The 15,977-nt window shown below is 45.7% G+C and overlaps 4 protein-coding genes across 4 annotated transcripts; 2 read left to right on the top strand and 2 right to left on the bottom strand.

The window, feature by feature from the left end:
- Nucleotides 1–559: 559 nt before the first annotated feature.
- On the bottom strand, nucleotides 560–1,081 carry F5J12DRAFT_860627 (uncharacterized protein). The gene is made up of 2 exons (XM_051746857.1): nucleotides 1,018–1,081; nucleotides 560–959 (listed from the first exon to the last, which is right to left on the bottom strand). Exons 1-2 carry the CDS (start codon nucleotides 1,049–1,051, stop codon nucleotides 697–699), a joined length of 297 nt encoding a protein of 98 aa, XP_051595557.1. The 5' UTR covers nucleotides 1,052–1,081; the 3' UTR covers nucleotides 560–696.
- Nucleotides 1,059–4,174, bottom strand: F5J12DRAFT_860616 (sulfate transporter family-domain-containing protein). The gene is made up of 14 exons (XM_051746856.1): nucleotides 3,235–4,174; nucleotides 3,107–3,182; nucleotides 2,870–2,951; nucleotides 2,666–2,744; nucleotides 2,466–2,598; nucleotides 2,215–2,390; nucleotides 1,987–2,138; nucleotides 1,873–1,910; nucleotides 1,768–1,814; nucleotides 1,494–1,682; nucleotides 1,329–1,434; nucleotides 1,185–1,265; nucleotides 1,133–1,140; nucleotides 1,059–1,100 (listed from the first exon to the last, which is right to left on the bottom strand). The coding sequence occupies exons 1-10, from the start codon at nucleotides 3,722–3,724 to the stop codon at nucleotides 1,495–1,497; spliced, it is 1,461 nt and encodes a 486-aa protein (XP_051595556.1). The 5' UTR covers nucleotides 3,725–4,174; the 3' UTR covers nucleotides 1,059–1,100; nucleotides 1,133–1,140; nucleotides 1,185–1,265; nucleotides 1,329–1,434; nucleotide 1,494.
- A 163-nt stretch (nucleotides 4,175–4,337) lies between these two features.
- On the top strand, nucleotides 4,338–5,657 carry F5J12DRAFT_965695 (uncharacterized protein; the record flags this gene model as incomplete). Its single annotated transcript, XM_051749999.1, has 4 exons — nucleotides 4,338–4,567; nucleotides 4,597–4,658; nucleotides 4,702–4,793; nucleotides 4,896–5,657. 4 exons carry the CDS (start codon nucleotides 4,338–4,340, stop codon nucleotides 5,655–5,657), a joined length of 1,146 nt encoding a protein of 381 aa, XP_051595555.1.
- Nucleotides 5,658–12,366: 6,709 nt separating this feature from the next.
- Nucleotides 12,367–15,688, top strand: F5J12DRAFT_786230 (uncharacterized protein; the record flags this gene model as incomplete). Its single annotated transcript, XM_051743392.1, has 14 exons — nucleotides 12,367–12,559; nucleotides 12,607–12,656; nucleotides 12,703–12,790; nucleotides 12,840–12,873; nucleotides 13,297–13,419; nucleotides 13,638–13,712; nucleotides 13,804–13,917; nucleotides 13,979–14,044; nucleotides 14,302–14,376; nucleotides 14,468–14,542; nucleotides 14,634–14,747; nucleotides 14,966–15,040; nucleotides 15,132–15,151; nucleotides 15,336–15,688. The coding sequence occupies 14 exons, from the start codon at nucleotides 12,367–12,369 to the stop codon at nucleotides 15,686–15,688; spliced, it is 1,455 nt and encodes a 484-aa protein (XP_051595554.1).
- Nucleotides 15,689–15,977: the final 289 nt, after the last annotated feature.

Genomic DNA, 15,977 nt, shown 5'->3' with positions numbered 1-15,977 from the left:
TCTCATACACCCCACCTTCACATTGAGGTTCGTTCCCGGCGGTTCTGACGTGCAAGATATGCAGTATACGCTCGACCACCTCGTTCTTGCATTTGAACAATTCCTCGTTAACGCCTCATTGTCTGGTGTGGAAGTCAATATGATGACAGCGAACGAGCATGCGTTCACGCAGGAACCCCCTCTGTCGTCAAAATCAACAGTTTAGCGGAGCCGGAGAACCCTGCACGTTACTCTTTCGTTTACGATCTGCTGGCACGTCGTGCCCTTGCCCGTCCAGAAAACGTCGCCGTTGAATGTGATGGAAGAGTGGTATATAGCTATGCTGGACTCGACGCCGCTTCCAACCAATTCGCACAGTACTTGAAAGATGCTTTATCTGTTTGTCCCGATGATATTGTACCTCTTTTCTTGCCACAGTTTCTGATGGCCATCGTTGTCCTCTATGCGATCCTAAAAGTCGGCGCGGTATATCTTGCTGTCGATATTGAAACTCCTACCATATCCTCACCATAAAGGCAGAGTGTCTAAAACAGCCAGCGGGAACAGCGGACTGATGGGGGGCCAACAGGTCTGCCATCAGGGCATTCACTCGCTGGTAAGGAATGGTAGGCCACAGGGGGCCAAAGCTAGATCGTCAAACTACGCTAGAATAGTGCAACATAGGGTAGAACCACCCTCACACACTTAAATTCAGACTTAAAAAAAGTCTACGACTATGAACTGTAAAGGGTTGGTTCGCCAGTCCGGATCCTCAGCAATACTCCGTAACTTTTCCTCAACGCGCACGATCGTTCCAAAGAAAAGGAAACCTTGTAGTTGGATAATGTGTGTTTGTTTCGAGACTTCGTGGATGTAGGCCCTGTATGCAGCAGGACGGCGGACAGTGGACATGGTTGCGCTGCCAGGGTAGCATGCTTGAATATTCCGCCGCCGCGAGTTCTGTACGACAAAGAAAACACCTTTGCAAGGAATGAACGATACATGCTGGGATCATAGTTAAATGAAAAGAAAACTCACAACTGACAATTATCCCGAACAGCACGCCAATCATGAAATGCCACAGTCATCGTCACCATGATGCTCACGATGGTCACATACTCAGTCCTGCAATGAAATCGGTGTCACCATCACCCGTTCCCCCTCCACCTTGCGGAAAAGGAAAGAAAATGTTGCCACGCACCAACTCACGCGATACCTTGTATCCCACAGTGTCCCCTCGACAAGGTCAATTCCAAGCGCAAAAATTAATGCACCGACGACGACGAACGCTATCACAGGCAAGTGAACGGACCCTTGAACGAGATTTGAGAACTCAAGTGAGGTGACGACGTACGGATGTATGCAACTGGTGCCGTGCCGACCAGCGGGATGAGAAGGGTCACAAGAGCAAGCATTAACCCTGCGATTCTATTTCCTCCTCCGACACGGTAGAACCTATCGAACGACAAGCTTCGCGTGAGTGTCCAGTACAGAAAAATGCAGGGAACAATTACATCAACGTATTGACGTAGACAAGATAATTGGGCCTACAAATGGAGCGAATTTGTCAGAATGACCTGGCAACATCACACTACGAGGAAAGAGACGAGCATACACAGAACCCAGAAATCCAGAAATCGAATTCGGCGATCCATACCCGACGAGTTCCTTGTTTGTGTCGATATCTTGATTCAACGAAATGGCTACTCATGATTCCACCACCGACCCAATCGCCCTCATTATATCAGCGACTTATCATGAAACAACCAGACCGTAAATTAGACTCACACAAAGCGGGGACGTTGAGGGGCGGATGCAAAATATTAAAAAACAACCTATCCCGAGAAAACCCTTCTGGCCCTGTTGATCTCAAGTCTATGATGTGACACTTACAGTGCTAACTGCGTCGGCAACGTATTCCACATTGGTATCTACTTAATCAAGCCGTGGTCTCCAGGCACAGCAAAACCAAAAACTCGAGAAATACACAATTTTATGACGAGAGACAGACTCACCGAAATAGGTGTAGAACTCATACCAACCTTCGGACCCAGTCGTTCCTGCAGAATCGAATAGCCATCCGTCTCTTCGTAACATGTCTGGATCGAGACCTGTAGCGATGACTATCACATAAAACACCACCGGCATCACCAAGAAATCTATTGTCCGAAAAAAAGATTGGGTATGAGCAGTATGAGTAACTTGACAGCCGGAAAGAAAATAAGCTGTACTCACAGATTGGAAACACGAGTTGATGCTTCCACCGGGGTGTAATAACCCTCATCAGGATAGCTAGGGCCAAAGGCGGGATCCACTGTCCAAGTGCATGTGTGTTCGTCGTTAAATATCGAAGGGTGTCCCACGTAGGTGGATCGAGCGCATCGGAGGGCAGACGTGTGCTATCTGTCAATCTAACATATCGACGGACGTGGCAGAATTAGATGGACCCGAATATAAGTGCCCCAGTCAATCCGAGTTTTGCTCACTCTGTCAAAATAAGGGACACGCCAACTCCACCTATGCACCCGACGAGGATGTGTCTCGGGAAGAATCCGATGATGAAACCGAGAGTAGGTATCCCAGCAGGAGGAACGTCAGTCCGTACATCATCCGCGCCAACTATTGGTACGCAGGCTCCATCATCGAGACAAGATGAAGTGCGTTATGGTTTGACAAATTTACTTACCTGTCAAGACAGAGGACAAGGCAAATGCAATAAGCGTTGTTGCGATCACTTCACGCACGTGCTCTTTCCCGATCTCTCTCTATTGTCGACGCGATGATATGGAAAAACGGCTGCCCTCACAGGAAATTTAGGCAATAGGAAGCACAGTATTCGGACATCGGAAGCGGGATCAGATTGGAAATTGTGAGAAGGTTATGGACATACGACTGTCTCGATCATGTTACTCCCATTCGCACCTGCGAACTGACTTCCGCCGAACGAGTAGATGAATAGGGAAGTCACTGCTCTGGAAATGAATTCAGTTTCAAGTGTCAAGCCATCCCCTGAATTTTGTGCCCATATTCTCGAGAAAGCAAAAAAGCGGTGGAACCGGGATTCGAGTCGGATGGTGGTGTCGGAATGCCATACCATCGACACTAGCAAAGGAAAGCTCGTACTCACGAGACGAAAAATAGCGATACGCCCATTCCACCCAAGCTAGTGAAAACACTGGAAGCAGGAAACATTATCATTCCACCTGTGGAAATGTCCATGAAGAGAACAGGAAGGACGCAGAAAGAATCCCTCACAGGAGAGACCATCCAAGATGTTCAAAAGGGCACCAAAAATGACTGCAGGAACAGAGGAAATGGCTATTTTTGCCACATCGCAAATATCGACGTCGATTTCAAATACGTGATGCAATCTGGCACCCAAACCCGTGAGAACAGTTTTCTTGGGAGGACCCAGACTGGAGGGGGGATCGCGATGGGCGATGACGGTGTGCCGAGGCAATGAGGGCGCCGTTTCAGATGGCGTACGCGGTAGTGCTCCTTCTTGCTCTTGTATTGGGAAAATACCACTTTCCCGGGCAGCGACCTCGTCCCTCCTTCTATAGCGAGGCTCGTCAGGGAGGGACCCCCCAGTTGTAAAAGACGATGATCGTGAGTGTTTGACAATCGTTGGCATACTTCCACCGCTAGGTGATGTCAGTTTTCGAGTGAGTAGGAAAGATAGGCCTGATGGTGTGAATAAGGGAGATCCAAACGATGTATCCTCGTGTGAGGAGGTAGAGAGCATCTTTTGTGACGTCCCCGTCTCTTGAGACGACTCCAAGTAGGGGAAAGAGCAGGGAAATCTGAGGCAGAGGCAGAAGCAGTATCTAAGGACGCAATTTGCAGATGGGAAATAAAATCTAGATCTCCGGCAGGCCCATCTCCATCCTGACCATCGTAAGGAAGAAAAGCCACCGATTCAGAGGGAGGAAAGAGGGACGGGGTGGGCGTGATCAGAATCAAAGTCTCGCACTCATGCACGTTGTCCGTGTGGCCAATGATCGGACGTAAATGGCGGTTCCTGGAGGACGCACGATCGCCCACGGGAAGGAAAAGGCAAATTGGACAACTGGACGGTATTCTCGCGTATGTCACCAGACACACGTAGGTGAGTGAGGATGCGACGAGGTGTAGAGTGGTTTTGTCATTGGAGAAGCCTGTTAGGCAATCAGCCTATGGTACCGAGTGGGAGAACGGAATGAGGCATAATGACACCACAGGAATATAAGAGCCTGTTCAGAAACCCGAAGCAACCCGACTATGCATGCCAGATCACCATGTTGTAGTTATTTGGATTGTTGGCACACCAGCAGGGCAGGTCAACTGAGTTTGAAATCCAAACCTTGTTCTCTCAAGCCATGGACTATCGATTTGACCACAGTGATCTTCAACGCATTTGGGAGATCCTAGCATCCCTGGTGGTGGTGGCCATCCAGAGCATGATCCTTCTCCTGATGCCTCCCAAAAGCAATGGTGAACCCAAGGTAGTGGCACAGTGGATGCCAGTAGAAGAAGAGAAACTTGTCAAGTTTCTCCACTCCCATCATGCAGAGGCAATGGATGGAACAGGGAATTTCAAGCCACAAATGTACAACCACCTTCCTGCTGCTATTGCAGCCTATTGAATGCCTGGGACTCCTGTGAAGACACCATTGCAATGCAAGAACGAGTGGAGGGTGGTAGGTTGCACTTTTTCATTATCTATTTCATCATACTGATCAGTGCCTGATATTCAGCTGAGGCAGCTATATGCTGAGATTCAAAGGTATTGTACATCTGGAAAACACTGGGACAATGACAATGGTGCTGCAATTGTCAGTACTGATGTGGGGCAGGTCTGGGATGAATATATGAAGGTCAAATATTTCTTTGGTTACATTGTATCTATAGATACTGACTGACAGCCATGAATTTAGACACACAAATCTCTTTGTCCATACAGGAATTGGGGATGGTCACTGTTTGATATGATATCTGAGATCATGCCAAGTGGCATTGTGAGCAGTCACCATGCATTTGATGCCAGTGCTCCCAGTATGTCTACCTCAGCTCCATCTGCCACCTCTCCCACATCTGCCACCCCCACCATGTCTACCACCTTGACTGCTGGTGAATTCAATGCACCTTCCATGTCTGCTGCCACCAATGTTGCCTCTACTGCCATCACTGCTGGAGAGGATGAAGGCCCTCAATGTGACATTTCTATGGAACCCCCCCTCCCTCCCTCATCACTGAGCTCTGTAAATTTGGAGACGTTTTCCTTTCAAACACTCTCCTCCCCTAGCCACCCAACAAGTGGCAGTACTAGCACTGGCAATCTGAGGCCTACCCACTCCAATGCATCAAGCCAGGGAAAGCATCCCTTCACCAAAATCAGTGACACTGACCCTGCTGTCAGATCAAATTTTCTGGAGCTCCCATATTCAAACACCATCTCCTCTGTTGACGCAAGGCCTTCTGTGAAGAAGAGGAGGGGGGCCAACATAGGTGAACCACTTCCTGTGGTGTCCATGACTGATGTGATGGCAATTGCTGCTGCAGGGTCCTCCTCATGCAACACTTGGGTAAAAGCACCACCACCAGAAGAGCCACCCAACCCACTTCTGGTGACCTTGCTTGGTGCTGTTACCCAGCTGGCAGGCTCCATCAAATGTACAATGCAGCCAGCTGAGGAGTGACTGAGCTCAAAGAAGCAGAGTGCCATTTGTATTGTGGAGGAGGAGCATGATGATCTGAGTATTGACCAATGTATTTTGCTTTTCAGACTCATCAGGAAGGATGACTATATTTCAGATGTTTTGACACTAGTTAAACCTGACCACCACCATGTGTATATCTTAGATTTACTTCAGAAGCAAAGATGTAGTTCGACTGCTCCTACAATGCATAATGCCATTGATGATAGTTTGTGACTACAATTTATATGTACCTTCTGTCATGTTTCACTACATCAATGTATCAATCTCATTTGTTTCAGTGAACACAGTAAATTGCAAGTAAGAAATGACTACTACAATCAGGATTCCAACTCATCATCATCATCATCATCCAAATCATCCCTCTCAACCTCAGCCCCTTCATCCTCTGAACCCTGCACAATATGATTGTAGTCCCTCTCCCTGATGATACATTGATAATTGATCCACATCACTTGTGCAATGCTATCTTGCATCGCTTCAGCCTCAATGTCCAGCACATCTTGATTCTCCCAGTCTGCTTCTGGATCATCATTGATCACACTCCTGCCACTGCCAAACATCTCAGATCCCAGGATTGGACCTTCAGTGGGATTGTGAACAGAGATGAAGTTGTGAACAGCACATAGTGTGCTGGGAATGCATGCTTGTGTTTCTAGGTCATATTCAGGCACTAGAAGCAAGATATGAAATCATCATTTGAGCACACTGAAAATTTGTTCAATGGTGTTCTGTGCAGAGGTGTGTCATAAATTAAACAATTCCTCTTTATTGGTGGGCCTATAAATTTGATCAGGCAGTGTTACTGTGATTTTAAATGAATTACATACCTTTGCTGTGCATGTTGCCATTCAGCCAGATGGTATCAGACATTCCAATAGGGAACAAGAAGCTCTGGTCGCAGTGGGAAGCCAGCATCAGCAAGGAAATACTTGCCAGGAGGGATGTAGAGGCCTTTGGTACATGCATCCTGGTAAACACATGCATCTGTAGCAGACCCCTCCCATCCCATGAGTGCATAGGTAAAGAAAAGGTCAAAATTGCATGCAAAAAGACAGTTTTGTGAGATAAAGCCTTTGTGGTCTCAGAAAGTACCATGGTCAGTAGTGCTGGGGGCTGCATGTATGTGGCTCCCATCTAAAGCACCTATTGCATCCTTGAAAAATGGCCAAAACCTCATGCTGTCTTGAATGCAGGTGTGGATCTTATTTTCATCTGGGAGATGGACATATTTGGTGTAAAATGGTGGGGTAGAAAATATTATCAGCATCTTGCGGAAATATCTGTGAAAAATCAGAATAAAAAAGAATTGAAAGATGATGGAAAACATACCATGAAATTGTTGCATTCAAATGTTGAAACTGTCCACCAACATGCCAAATAGTTAATCTGATGACAGACATGTACAAAGAAATAGTGGCTTGTTCCTCAAGGGAGATAAACTTGGAGTTTCCATGACCATGAGTGCACAACTCTGTGATGAGTTCTGTGAAGACAAATGCATGCATTCCTAGCTCGCAATGGATCTGCTCTGGATGCCCCACAAGGAGTTTGATTTCCCAGGCCTCGCCTGAAAGTGCTGATGTATGGTATGGTTCAGGGGTCTTTCTTTGGAGTTGTTGGGGCTGGATGACAGTCACTGCTGCACATGTGATAAGACTGAGAATCAATGTTATAAACTGGTAGAGCCACTGCTGAACTTCAGGTCACTGAGGGTCCATATCAGTCAGAGGTGCTAGATATCAATTAGTAAGCATCACTATTTTAAATCTCTGATACATCTCTGCTTCACTCTAACTGACACACATGTTAAGTTGATGTCAGGTGTTCAGTTGCTGACCAGGCTCTAAGGTTCTCTGCACCAGTATTCTGAAGTACAAATTGATATAAACTGTGAAATTTGCATAAGAATTTGGCTGGTATGAAGTATGGCTAAGTTTCATCCTAGTTCTCATATTATTACAGTGTAAAATCTGATTCAAAGCTCAACTTTTGTCTGTGGGGTTGTGTGAACAATGCAGGGGCAATACTTGAATTTCATTTCAATCTGCAAGCTTGTCAATAGTTTAATTTCCCATAATTATCTGCAGGTAAATAACCTTTATGAAATTATACATACCATCATGCTATCTACTAGGCAGATACCTTACCAAATGATAAACAGGGTGGCACATGCAAAAGGAATGCAAATCAAGTGCAAATTGTATGATTGTGTCACATGTGTGCCACAGCAATATCAAGCATAAATTGAACATTTTTCCTCACTTGCTATCTCACTTCAACCAACATTGCACTTGTAACAAATGTTGTAGTGACAGCCAAGCCACTAGGAGTACTGTAAGCATCATCAGCTACAGCGCATCAGCTCAGCACCATTCTCAGAGGTTTTGTTTGCACATATACATAAATAGATGTCAATGATTTCTGTTAATGTAGTAGCTGTGCACTGCACAATCCTCAAGTGGCCTACCTACAAACCTCTCACTAATGACTGCAAACATGCAAGGGACTTCATCTTGGCAGGGTAAATTGGCATTGTAATAGCATACTGGCCATGTTGCCATCATTGGGTGCATCAAGCTTGGAGAGGTTCTGGAAGTCAGTTCACTGACAAGGCAGTTGGTGGCATGTTGTATAAGGGAGATGTGAGCAGTGAAGAAGTATCTGCAGCAATGGCATTTACAATTAAATTGGGTTGAGAAGGAGGCAGAGACTGGGGACCTGCGAGAACATGGATAGTTGGAAGAAGTCAATGGCTTAGAATGGGAAGACGTCCAGAGCTGGATTTACCTTTCTTGTGCCCTGCACATGGACTGGAGTCAGTTGAATGGGGGCTAAGGGTGTGATTCATTTTGGGCTCAAGGCTATTGCAGCAGATTCCAACACAGTCACTGCCTGATGCCCTCATATATGGTGAGTGATCACTGGGGTAATCCTGCCACAGACAGTCAATCATTCAAATGACAATGGTAGAGCAGTGAAATAGTCTACCATACTGTTGATCCCCAGTGATATCTTGCATAGGGACAGACACCACTGGCACCCTCAGTGTTCAAATGAGCACCTTACAAAAAAGGAAATTGCTGCAATAGGTTTTGTTTTACTGCATTATCGATTAAACAACTCACCTTAGCATCTGTGGTACTGAGTATCTTGTTACAGTGCAATCATGGCCAGGCAACAACAGTACAAGATTTGTTGGTGCTGTATTCACAGTTGCTGCAGGGGCCACTTGTGAGATCCTCTGATGAGTGTATCCATCTTGGGTGTTCTGTTGAAACTGTCTACTCATGCTCGCCATCAATGCGATGAAGAACTGTCACAGCAACATTGCCAATCCATGGAAAATGAGGGTGTGGAAAGTAGGATTTTATTGGCATCCCTTAAAATGCTGCAGTTAGATGCTACTGTAGCATCCAGGACCAACTCATCAACCATCCTTGATGCTGCTTCTATGGATGTTGAATGTGGTTTGTCCTCCAGCAGTACATTTCATTAAATGAGCTTTGATTTATCTAAATCCAGGTGGTCCATCCATTGATCGTTCTATCATCATGAATACCCTCCAAGCACCTCAGTGGGTCACATCTAGGCCCAACTCATTGACCGTCCCCAGTGTTCCCATCAGCATTGATCTGTCCATTGATTGTCCCACTGACACAAATACCCTCTTGATGTCCACACTCGTGCATCATTGTGATAATGCTCCTATGGATGTTGAATGTAGGTTGTCTTCCAGCAGTAGGTTTAATTAAATGAGCATTGATTTATCTAGATACAGGTGGTCCATCCATCAATTCAACCATCCTTAATGCTCCCATCGACATCAATCTGTCCATTGATCATCCTGCTGATGCAAATACCATCTTGGGGTCCATGCTTGTGCATTATCATGAATTGTTCCATGTGCATTGGATTGGTGCAAGCTGCCTTCTCACTCAAACATCAGCATTCAAAAGCCAGCCAAACACCACCTGCTGTTCTCCATTAGCTGCACTGTTCAGCCTTTCTTATGCATCTGGAGGCATTCATGTCCTATTTTGATACCATTCAAGACAAATGCATTTATGGTTGAGAATTACATAGGGATGTGCAAAAAGTATCTAATCATCAATGGTGATAAGCTCACATTTGTCAAACCAACAATCAGCCCATATATCCTGCAGAAACTGAATGCCATTGTCATCGGTTGGGTCTTCTGGACTGCCAAAGGTGGAATTGATGCCCTTGATGAGTTCCCAGAGGGACCAGGCTTCAGTGGGTTTGTCCATAATGTGGGTCCTGCATACAGGACAGGTATAAAAGACATATGAGATGTATTTACACATGAATATAGTGTTGATGTCACCAACTGAGTATGGATGGTTCTTGAGGTATTCTGGAACAGTGATGTTGCCATAATTCCTCATGGCATTAGCAATGGACTGCTGGAACCAAGACCAAAGGCAAGTATGACAGAATGTATGTCCACATTTAACCAGCCTGCATGATCAGAGTTAGCATGACAGTAAAGCCAAAGGCAAAGACTAACACATATGTGAATGGTTGCTGCATGGTGTCACTGCAAAGGGGACACTTGAGTACCATGCTTCTGTGAATACTGAACTGCAGTCAATCAGGGTGAGTATCAGGGACCAACAGCTGTTGGCATGGATAAGACTGACCTGATTGACAACTTGCTTGAGGTGGTCAAGGTTCTCCTGAGTTTCCCTGATGCTCGCCTTTGCTTTATTGACTTCCACTGTAAGGCATTCAACTTCCTATTAATGTACATATTCAATGGAGCACTGCAGCATCAATGGAAACATTGTATTACCTGATGAGCTTTGGTGAGCTCATTCAAACCCTTTCTGCGACATTTACATGTCAGAGATGATGGGGTTAGGAGGAAGGCTTGGCGAAGGCTGGCTGGGGGGGGTAGTCCTGGGATGCAACAAGTATGGAGAAGTGTGTGAGTTGCAGGTAGGTGACAGGCGGGTGGCAGGCATAGCTGGGCAGACATAGACAGAACAAAGAAATGGGAAATCAAATGGATATGGCCTCAGGGTGAGGCCTCTAGCCAGATATTTATCATCCAGACTGATTGGCAGGTTCTTTGTGAGCACAATTTCTATGTGGACAGGAAGTATATAGACATACTTTATGAAGTCACACATTGACAGGTTGCTTGAAGTGTTCAAAGTCAGGCCTTTGAACACTATGACACAAGGAGATAGCCAACTATTCATTCCTTTGAGTGTTCAAAGGCAACAGAGTGCTTACACTCCAAACAACTCTGAACCTCTGAGTCTCTGAGGCATGATGCAAGCTAAATGTTCACACTCAATACACACAAGGTATCATTTGATCTATTCTGATGTCTGCTTTGTTAGAGATAGCCAACTGAAAGAGACTGGAGGTGCTTGGATAATGGCACCTCTGCTTGTTATTTAATGGTCACCAGTCATGTCTTATGATCAGTCACAGGTACTGTCATTCTTGATGCAATTCACATTCCCCAAGGCTACTCCTTTCCCATTCAGCAACCCACTTGATTTGTCAGTCAGAATTCTTCCCTGTCTTGTACCCAAACTGAATTTTGCTTTTCCCAGTGCCCCCATCCCCTTTGTGACCAGTTATGCTGGCATTTCCACAGGCATCACTCATGCTTGTTGCATTGGAAACTCCTGGACAATGTGAGTCATTCCCATTATGCTGTGTTCTGCATTCCATTACTCAAACATTTGACTGTTCAGCCTGGTTCCTTTTGAAGACTGATGGCCTTATATTCATCCAACATTTGGTCAAGGAAAGTACCCTTCTTACACCCTCACACAATTTTGTGAGTCCCCTGTCAATCATCATTAGATTTTGGAATGACCTTTTTATCAATGTGATCCCAGGAGCACATGATTATACTCATCAACAGATTTCTCTACTGTGTCCATTTTAGTGACCCTGTGGCTTACTGGGCATTCCACTACCACTCTCTCTGTGGTGGGGATGATCAACAGCATCAACGTGCTAGCCTCTTCACCCATGATGTGCTAGTCCAATCCTGGGAGCAGTTCTCTGTCCCTCCATTCTGCTGGTTTTATACTGAAAACTAACTGTTCTACATAGTGCTCAAATAATTTTCTAATACCATTAGGCACTACTTTTTTTCTCTTTAGTGACTCCAAGTTTTTGGTGCATTTACTGATAACCCATGTACCTTTGTATACCCCAGAGTGCCATTAGATGCTAGTAGATTGCTTATGTCAGCCCTTTCCTGCTTGAGCTGTCTTTGATTTGGTGCATGAGCTGCAACTTTGATTTGGTGCCCTGCCCTCATTTCCTCATGAGTCATCATTCTGGTTTTGCCTGCATTCCAGTCCTTCAGTGCAAGATTTAGATGGGATTTCTGTGGTCTGATCTGTTATCTGACATACAAACATGCTAAGTATGATGACAGCCCCCTCAACTTTGCAATTGTAAGAAGCAATACTGGATCCCCTCACCTGCCATACAATCATACAAGGCAACCTGCCATTGTCTTTGTTACTGTCAAGTGAGATCTGTGAGACATACTCTGTGTGCTGGCATCCATCTTCTGCTAATTTTGATGATTCTTTGTTAAAGGTCCCCTTTGTCTCTGAAGAGCCACTCCCTGTGACTACATATATTACAAAGGTATGATTACAGATTATTTGCCATCCTGTTTTCTCTGGCTATGGTGACAACAGGCTTGGATGTTGACTCCAGTGATGTCTCTGGCAAGCACACTGATGAATGTTGTGGCCTTCCTACACCTGGAAAACAGGCTCTAGAGAATCCAGAACCACCTCCTGAAGCAAAGCAACACCACCAGGAAGCAAAGATGATGACCACCCTGCAGGTGCCGCAGATTAAGAGATGTAAAGTTAGTAAGTCTGGCTTCTTCAAATAGCACAATTGGCTAATTGATATGTAGGGCACTGGGTGACCTGGCTAAATGACTGTTTTCACCTTTGGAAGCAATGGGTTAGTTTAAACTGTATCACATATTTCTGTTAACACCTTGTGTCAGAGGTCTAGTGGACAGCCCTTGTACAGTGGTGATAAGGGAGATCTTTCAATGGATGTTGATGTGGTGGGTGACAGGGAATGTGATGCAAGTATCTTTAAATCTCCTTCAATATATCCACCCTAACATTGTTGCCCCAGGAAAATGGGATACCTCTCCAACATCCCAGGGAAAGTATGTTGGACTTCCTCAACAGAGGTCTAAACACTTCCAGCCATCCAGTGCCAATTATGCCTGCTAATTTCAACTTCACATTTATGCATAATTGAAACCAGGAAGCTCCCCCTGCCTTTATACAGCAAACACAAACTTGGTCCTTTGATGGTGCTGGTACTGACAGTGTTGTGCCTGCAGCATCCTCCATGGCTCCCTCACCATTGAGCAGTTCTGTGGTTGTGATGCACGCTAACTCATCCTCTGATGTCAATGTTCCCAGTGCATGCACCACATCTGCAGCATCCTTGGTGGCTCTCTCACCCCATGCAGTTCCTGTCACCAACCCTCCTCATGTGCATGTGACATTGGCACCCTCCATCATTTCCTCAGAAGCCAGCACTTCTGCCATTAACCCTCCCCATATACATGCCACATTTACAGCATCCCCCACACTTCTCTCAGCAAGTTCCATGGGTGGACACTCTGGTTACCCCCAATCAAGACCTTTGTGGAATTCCATCAGTGCACAGTCTGGTCCCATACCAGAGCCAACACCTGTGCAAGGTATCTGCACCTATTGTTTATGTCACTTTTGTTGACCTTTAACATCTCCCAGGACTTCAAGCTGCAAGTTCCATGAGCAGACACTCCAGTCACTCACTGCCATTTCCTTTGCAGAGTTCTGTTCATGGAAAGTCTGATCCCATACCAGGGCCAACACCTGTGCAAGGTATCTGTGTCTACTGTTTATATCACTTTTATTGACCTCTAACATCTTATAGGAATTCAAGCTACAAGTTCCATGAGTGGACACTCCAGTCATCTGCTGCCATTGCCCTTGCAGAGTTCTGTTCACAGTCAGTCTGGCCCTGTACCAGGGCCAACACCTGTGCAAGGTATCTGCACCTACTGTTTGTGTCACTTTTGTTGACCTTTAATGTCTCCCAGGAATTCAAGCTGCAAGTTCCATGAGCAGACACTCCAGTCACTCACCACTGTTTCCCTTGCAGAGTTCCATTCATGGAAAGTCCAGTCCCATATTAGGGCTGACACCTGTACAAGGTATCTGTTCCTACTGTTTATGTCACTCTTGTTGACCTCTAATGTCTTGCATGAATTCAAGCTACAAGTTCCATGAGTGGACACTGCAGTCATCTGCTGCCATTTCCCTCACAGAGTTCCATTCATGGTCAGTCTGGCCCTGTACCAGGGCTGACACCTGTGCAAGGTATCTGCACCTACTGTTTGTGTCACTTTTGTTGACCTTTAATGTCTCCCAGGAATTCAAGCTGCAAGTTCCATTAGTGGACACTCCAGTCACTCACTGCCATTTCCCTCACAGAGTTCTGTTTGTGGAAAGTCTGGTCCCATACCAGGGCCAACACCTGTGCAAGGTATCTGTGTCTGCTGTTTATATCACTTTTGTTGACCTCTAACATCTTATAGGAATTCAAGCTACAAGTTCCATGAGCAGACACTCCAGTCATCCATTGCCAATGCCCTCACAGAGTTCCATTCATGGTCAGTCTGGTCCCATACCAGGGCCAACACCTGTGCAAGGTATCTGTTCCCCCTGTTTATGACAGTTTTTTTGACCTCTAACAACCTACAGGAACTCAAGCTGCAAGTTCTGTGAGTGGACACTCCAGTCATCCACTGCCATTGCCATCACAGAGTTCTGTTTGCAGTCAGTCTTGCCCTGTACCAGGGCCAACAGCTGTGCAAGGTATCTGTTGCTACTGTTTGTGTCACTTTTGTTGATCTCTAATGTCTTACAGGAATTCAAGCTACAAGTTCCATGAGTGGACACTCCAGTCATCTGCTGCCATTGCCCTCATTGGGTTCCATTCATGGAAAGTCTGGTCCCATACCAGGGCTGACACCTGTGCAAGGTATCTGTTCCCCCTGTTTATGATGGTTTTTTCAACCTCCAATGTCCTGCAGGAACTCAAGCTGCAAGTTCCATGAGCAGACACTCCAGTCATCTGCTGCCATTGCCATCACATAGTTCCATTCATGGTCAGTCTTGCCCTGTACCAGGGCCAACAGCTGTGCAAGGTATCTGTTGCTACTGTTTGTGTCACTTTTGTTGACCTCTAATGTCTTACAGGAATTCAAGCTACAAGTTCCATGAGCAGACACTCCAGTCATCTGCCACCATTGCTCTCACAGAGTTCTGTCCACAGTCAATCTAGCTCTGTATCAGGGCCAACACCTGTGTGAGGTGTCTGTTCCCACTGTTTATGACAGTTTTGTCGACCTCTAACATCCTACAGGAATTCAAACTGCAAATTCTGTGAGTGAACACTCCAATCACCCACAGCCCTTGCACTTGCAGAGTTCCACTCATGGACAATCTGGTCCCATACCAGGGCTGACAGCTGTGCCTGCAAGTTCCATGAGCAGCCACTCCAGTCACTGTAACCTGGTGCCATTTCCTTCACAGAGTTCCATTCATAGGCATTTTGGTTCTGCTCCAGGGTTGACATCCATGGAAGGCATTCACCCTTCTTCAAGGCAGCCAGCATTGGACAAACTTGATCAAAATGGGCCCTTTCTCAGTGTTGTATCTCATGCATTTAAGACCCTCAAAGAAAACCTTAGAGCAGAATTCACTGCCATTCATGGAGCAGTTAGTAGACTGGTAATTGTACATCAACACATTGCGACAAACACCAAGCGCCATAAATGGAAGTCACCTGGCACTAACATACATGATAGTGAAGCCAATGATGAGGCATTGGATGACGAGGGAGGCACCAGATTTGATCCCTTTGCAAAGGATCCCCTCAGAGTAATCTTTCAGGTTGGAGCTCCATCTGCTTCATCTTGATTTCAGTAACTGATTCCCATGTCCAGCAACACCTTCACAAGCACTTACAAATCCTCCTCAAAATTGAATCAACGTCACAACTTCTGGACACAGTACCCCCCCCCTCCCCCCCACACAAGATGAAATTAAAGCCTTCAATGAGAAGCTGCCTGGTTGCATTGAAATAACCTCCGAGAATTTCTGTTTTGATCTTATTGGAAAGCAGACATCCACCTTTAACAACTGTGCCAAGGCTGTTGCAGCTGCTGATTTTATCAATAAAGTTGTCAACCACAAATGGTACAACTAC

This window comes from Pisolithus orientalis (assembly GCF_024613125.1).
Source record: "Pisolithus orientalis strain OTSU chromosome Unknown F5J12scaffold_52, whole genome shotgun sequence".
NCBI lineage: Eukaryota > Fungi > Basidiomycota > Agaricomycetes > Boletales > Pisolithaceae > Pisolithus > Pisolithus orientalis.
This window is presented reverse-complemented; position numbering and strand designations above follow the sequence as displayed.

What these genes read in the sequence shown, in the direction of transcription:
- F5J12DRAFT_860627 (XM_051746857.1), bottom strand. Translation starts at nt 1,051, where the DNA reads ATGATTGGCGTGCTGTTCGGGATAATTGTCAGTT. An exon ending in GTTCGGGATAATTGTCAGTT is followed by an intron (nt 960 to 1,017) that starts GTGAGTTTTCTT and finishes TTCCTTGCAAAG; the next exon opens with GTGTTTTCTTTGTCGTACAG.
- F5J12DRAFT_860616 (XM_051746856.1), bottom strand. Translation starts at nt 3,724, where the DNA reads ATGCTCTCTACCTCCTCACACGAGGATACATCGTTTGGATCTCCCTTA. An exon ending in ACACCTATTTCGGTGAGTCT is followed by an intron (nt 1,911 to 1,986) that starts GTCTCTCGTCAT and finishes TTGATTAAGTAG; the next exon opens with ATACCAATGTGGAATACGTT. An exon ending in CCTCAACGTCCCCGCTTTGT is followed by an intron (nt 1,683 to 1,767) that starts GTGAGTCTAATT and finishes AATCATGAGTAG; the next exon opens with CCATTTCGTTGAATCAAGAT.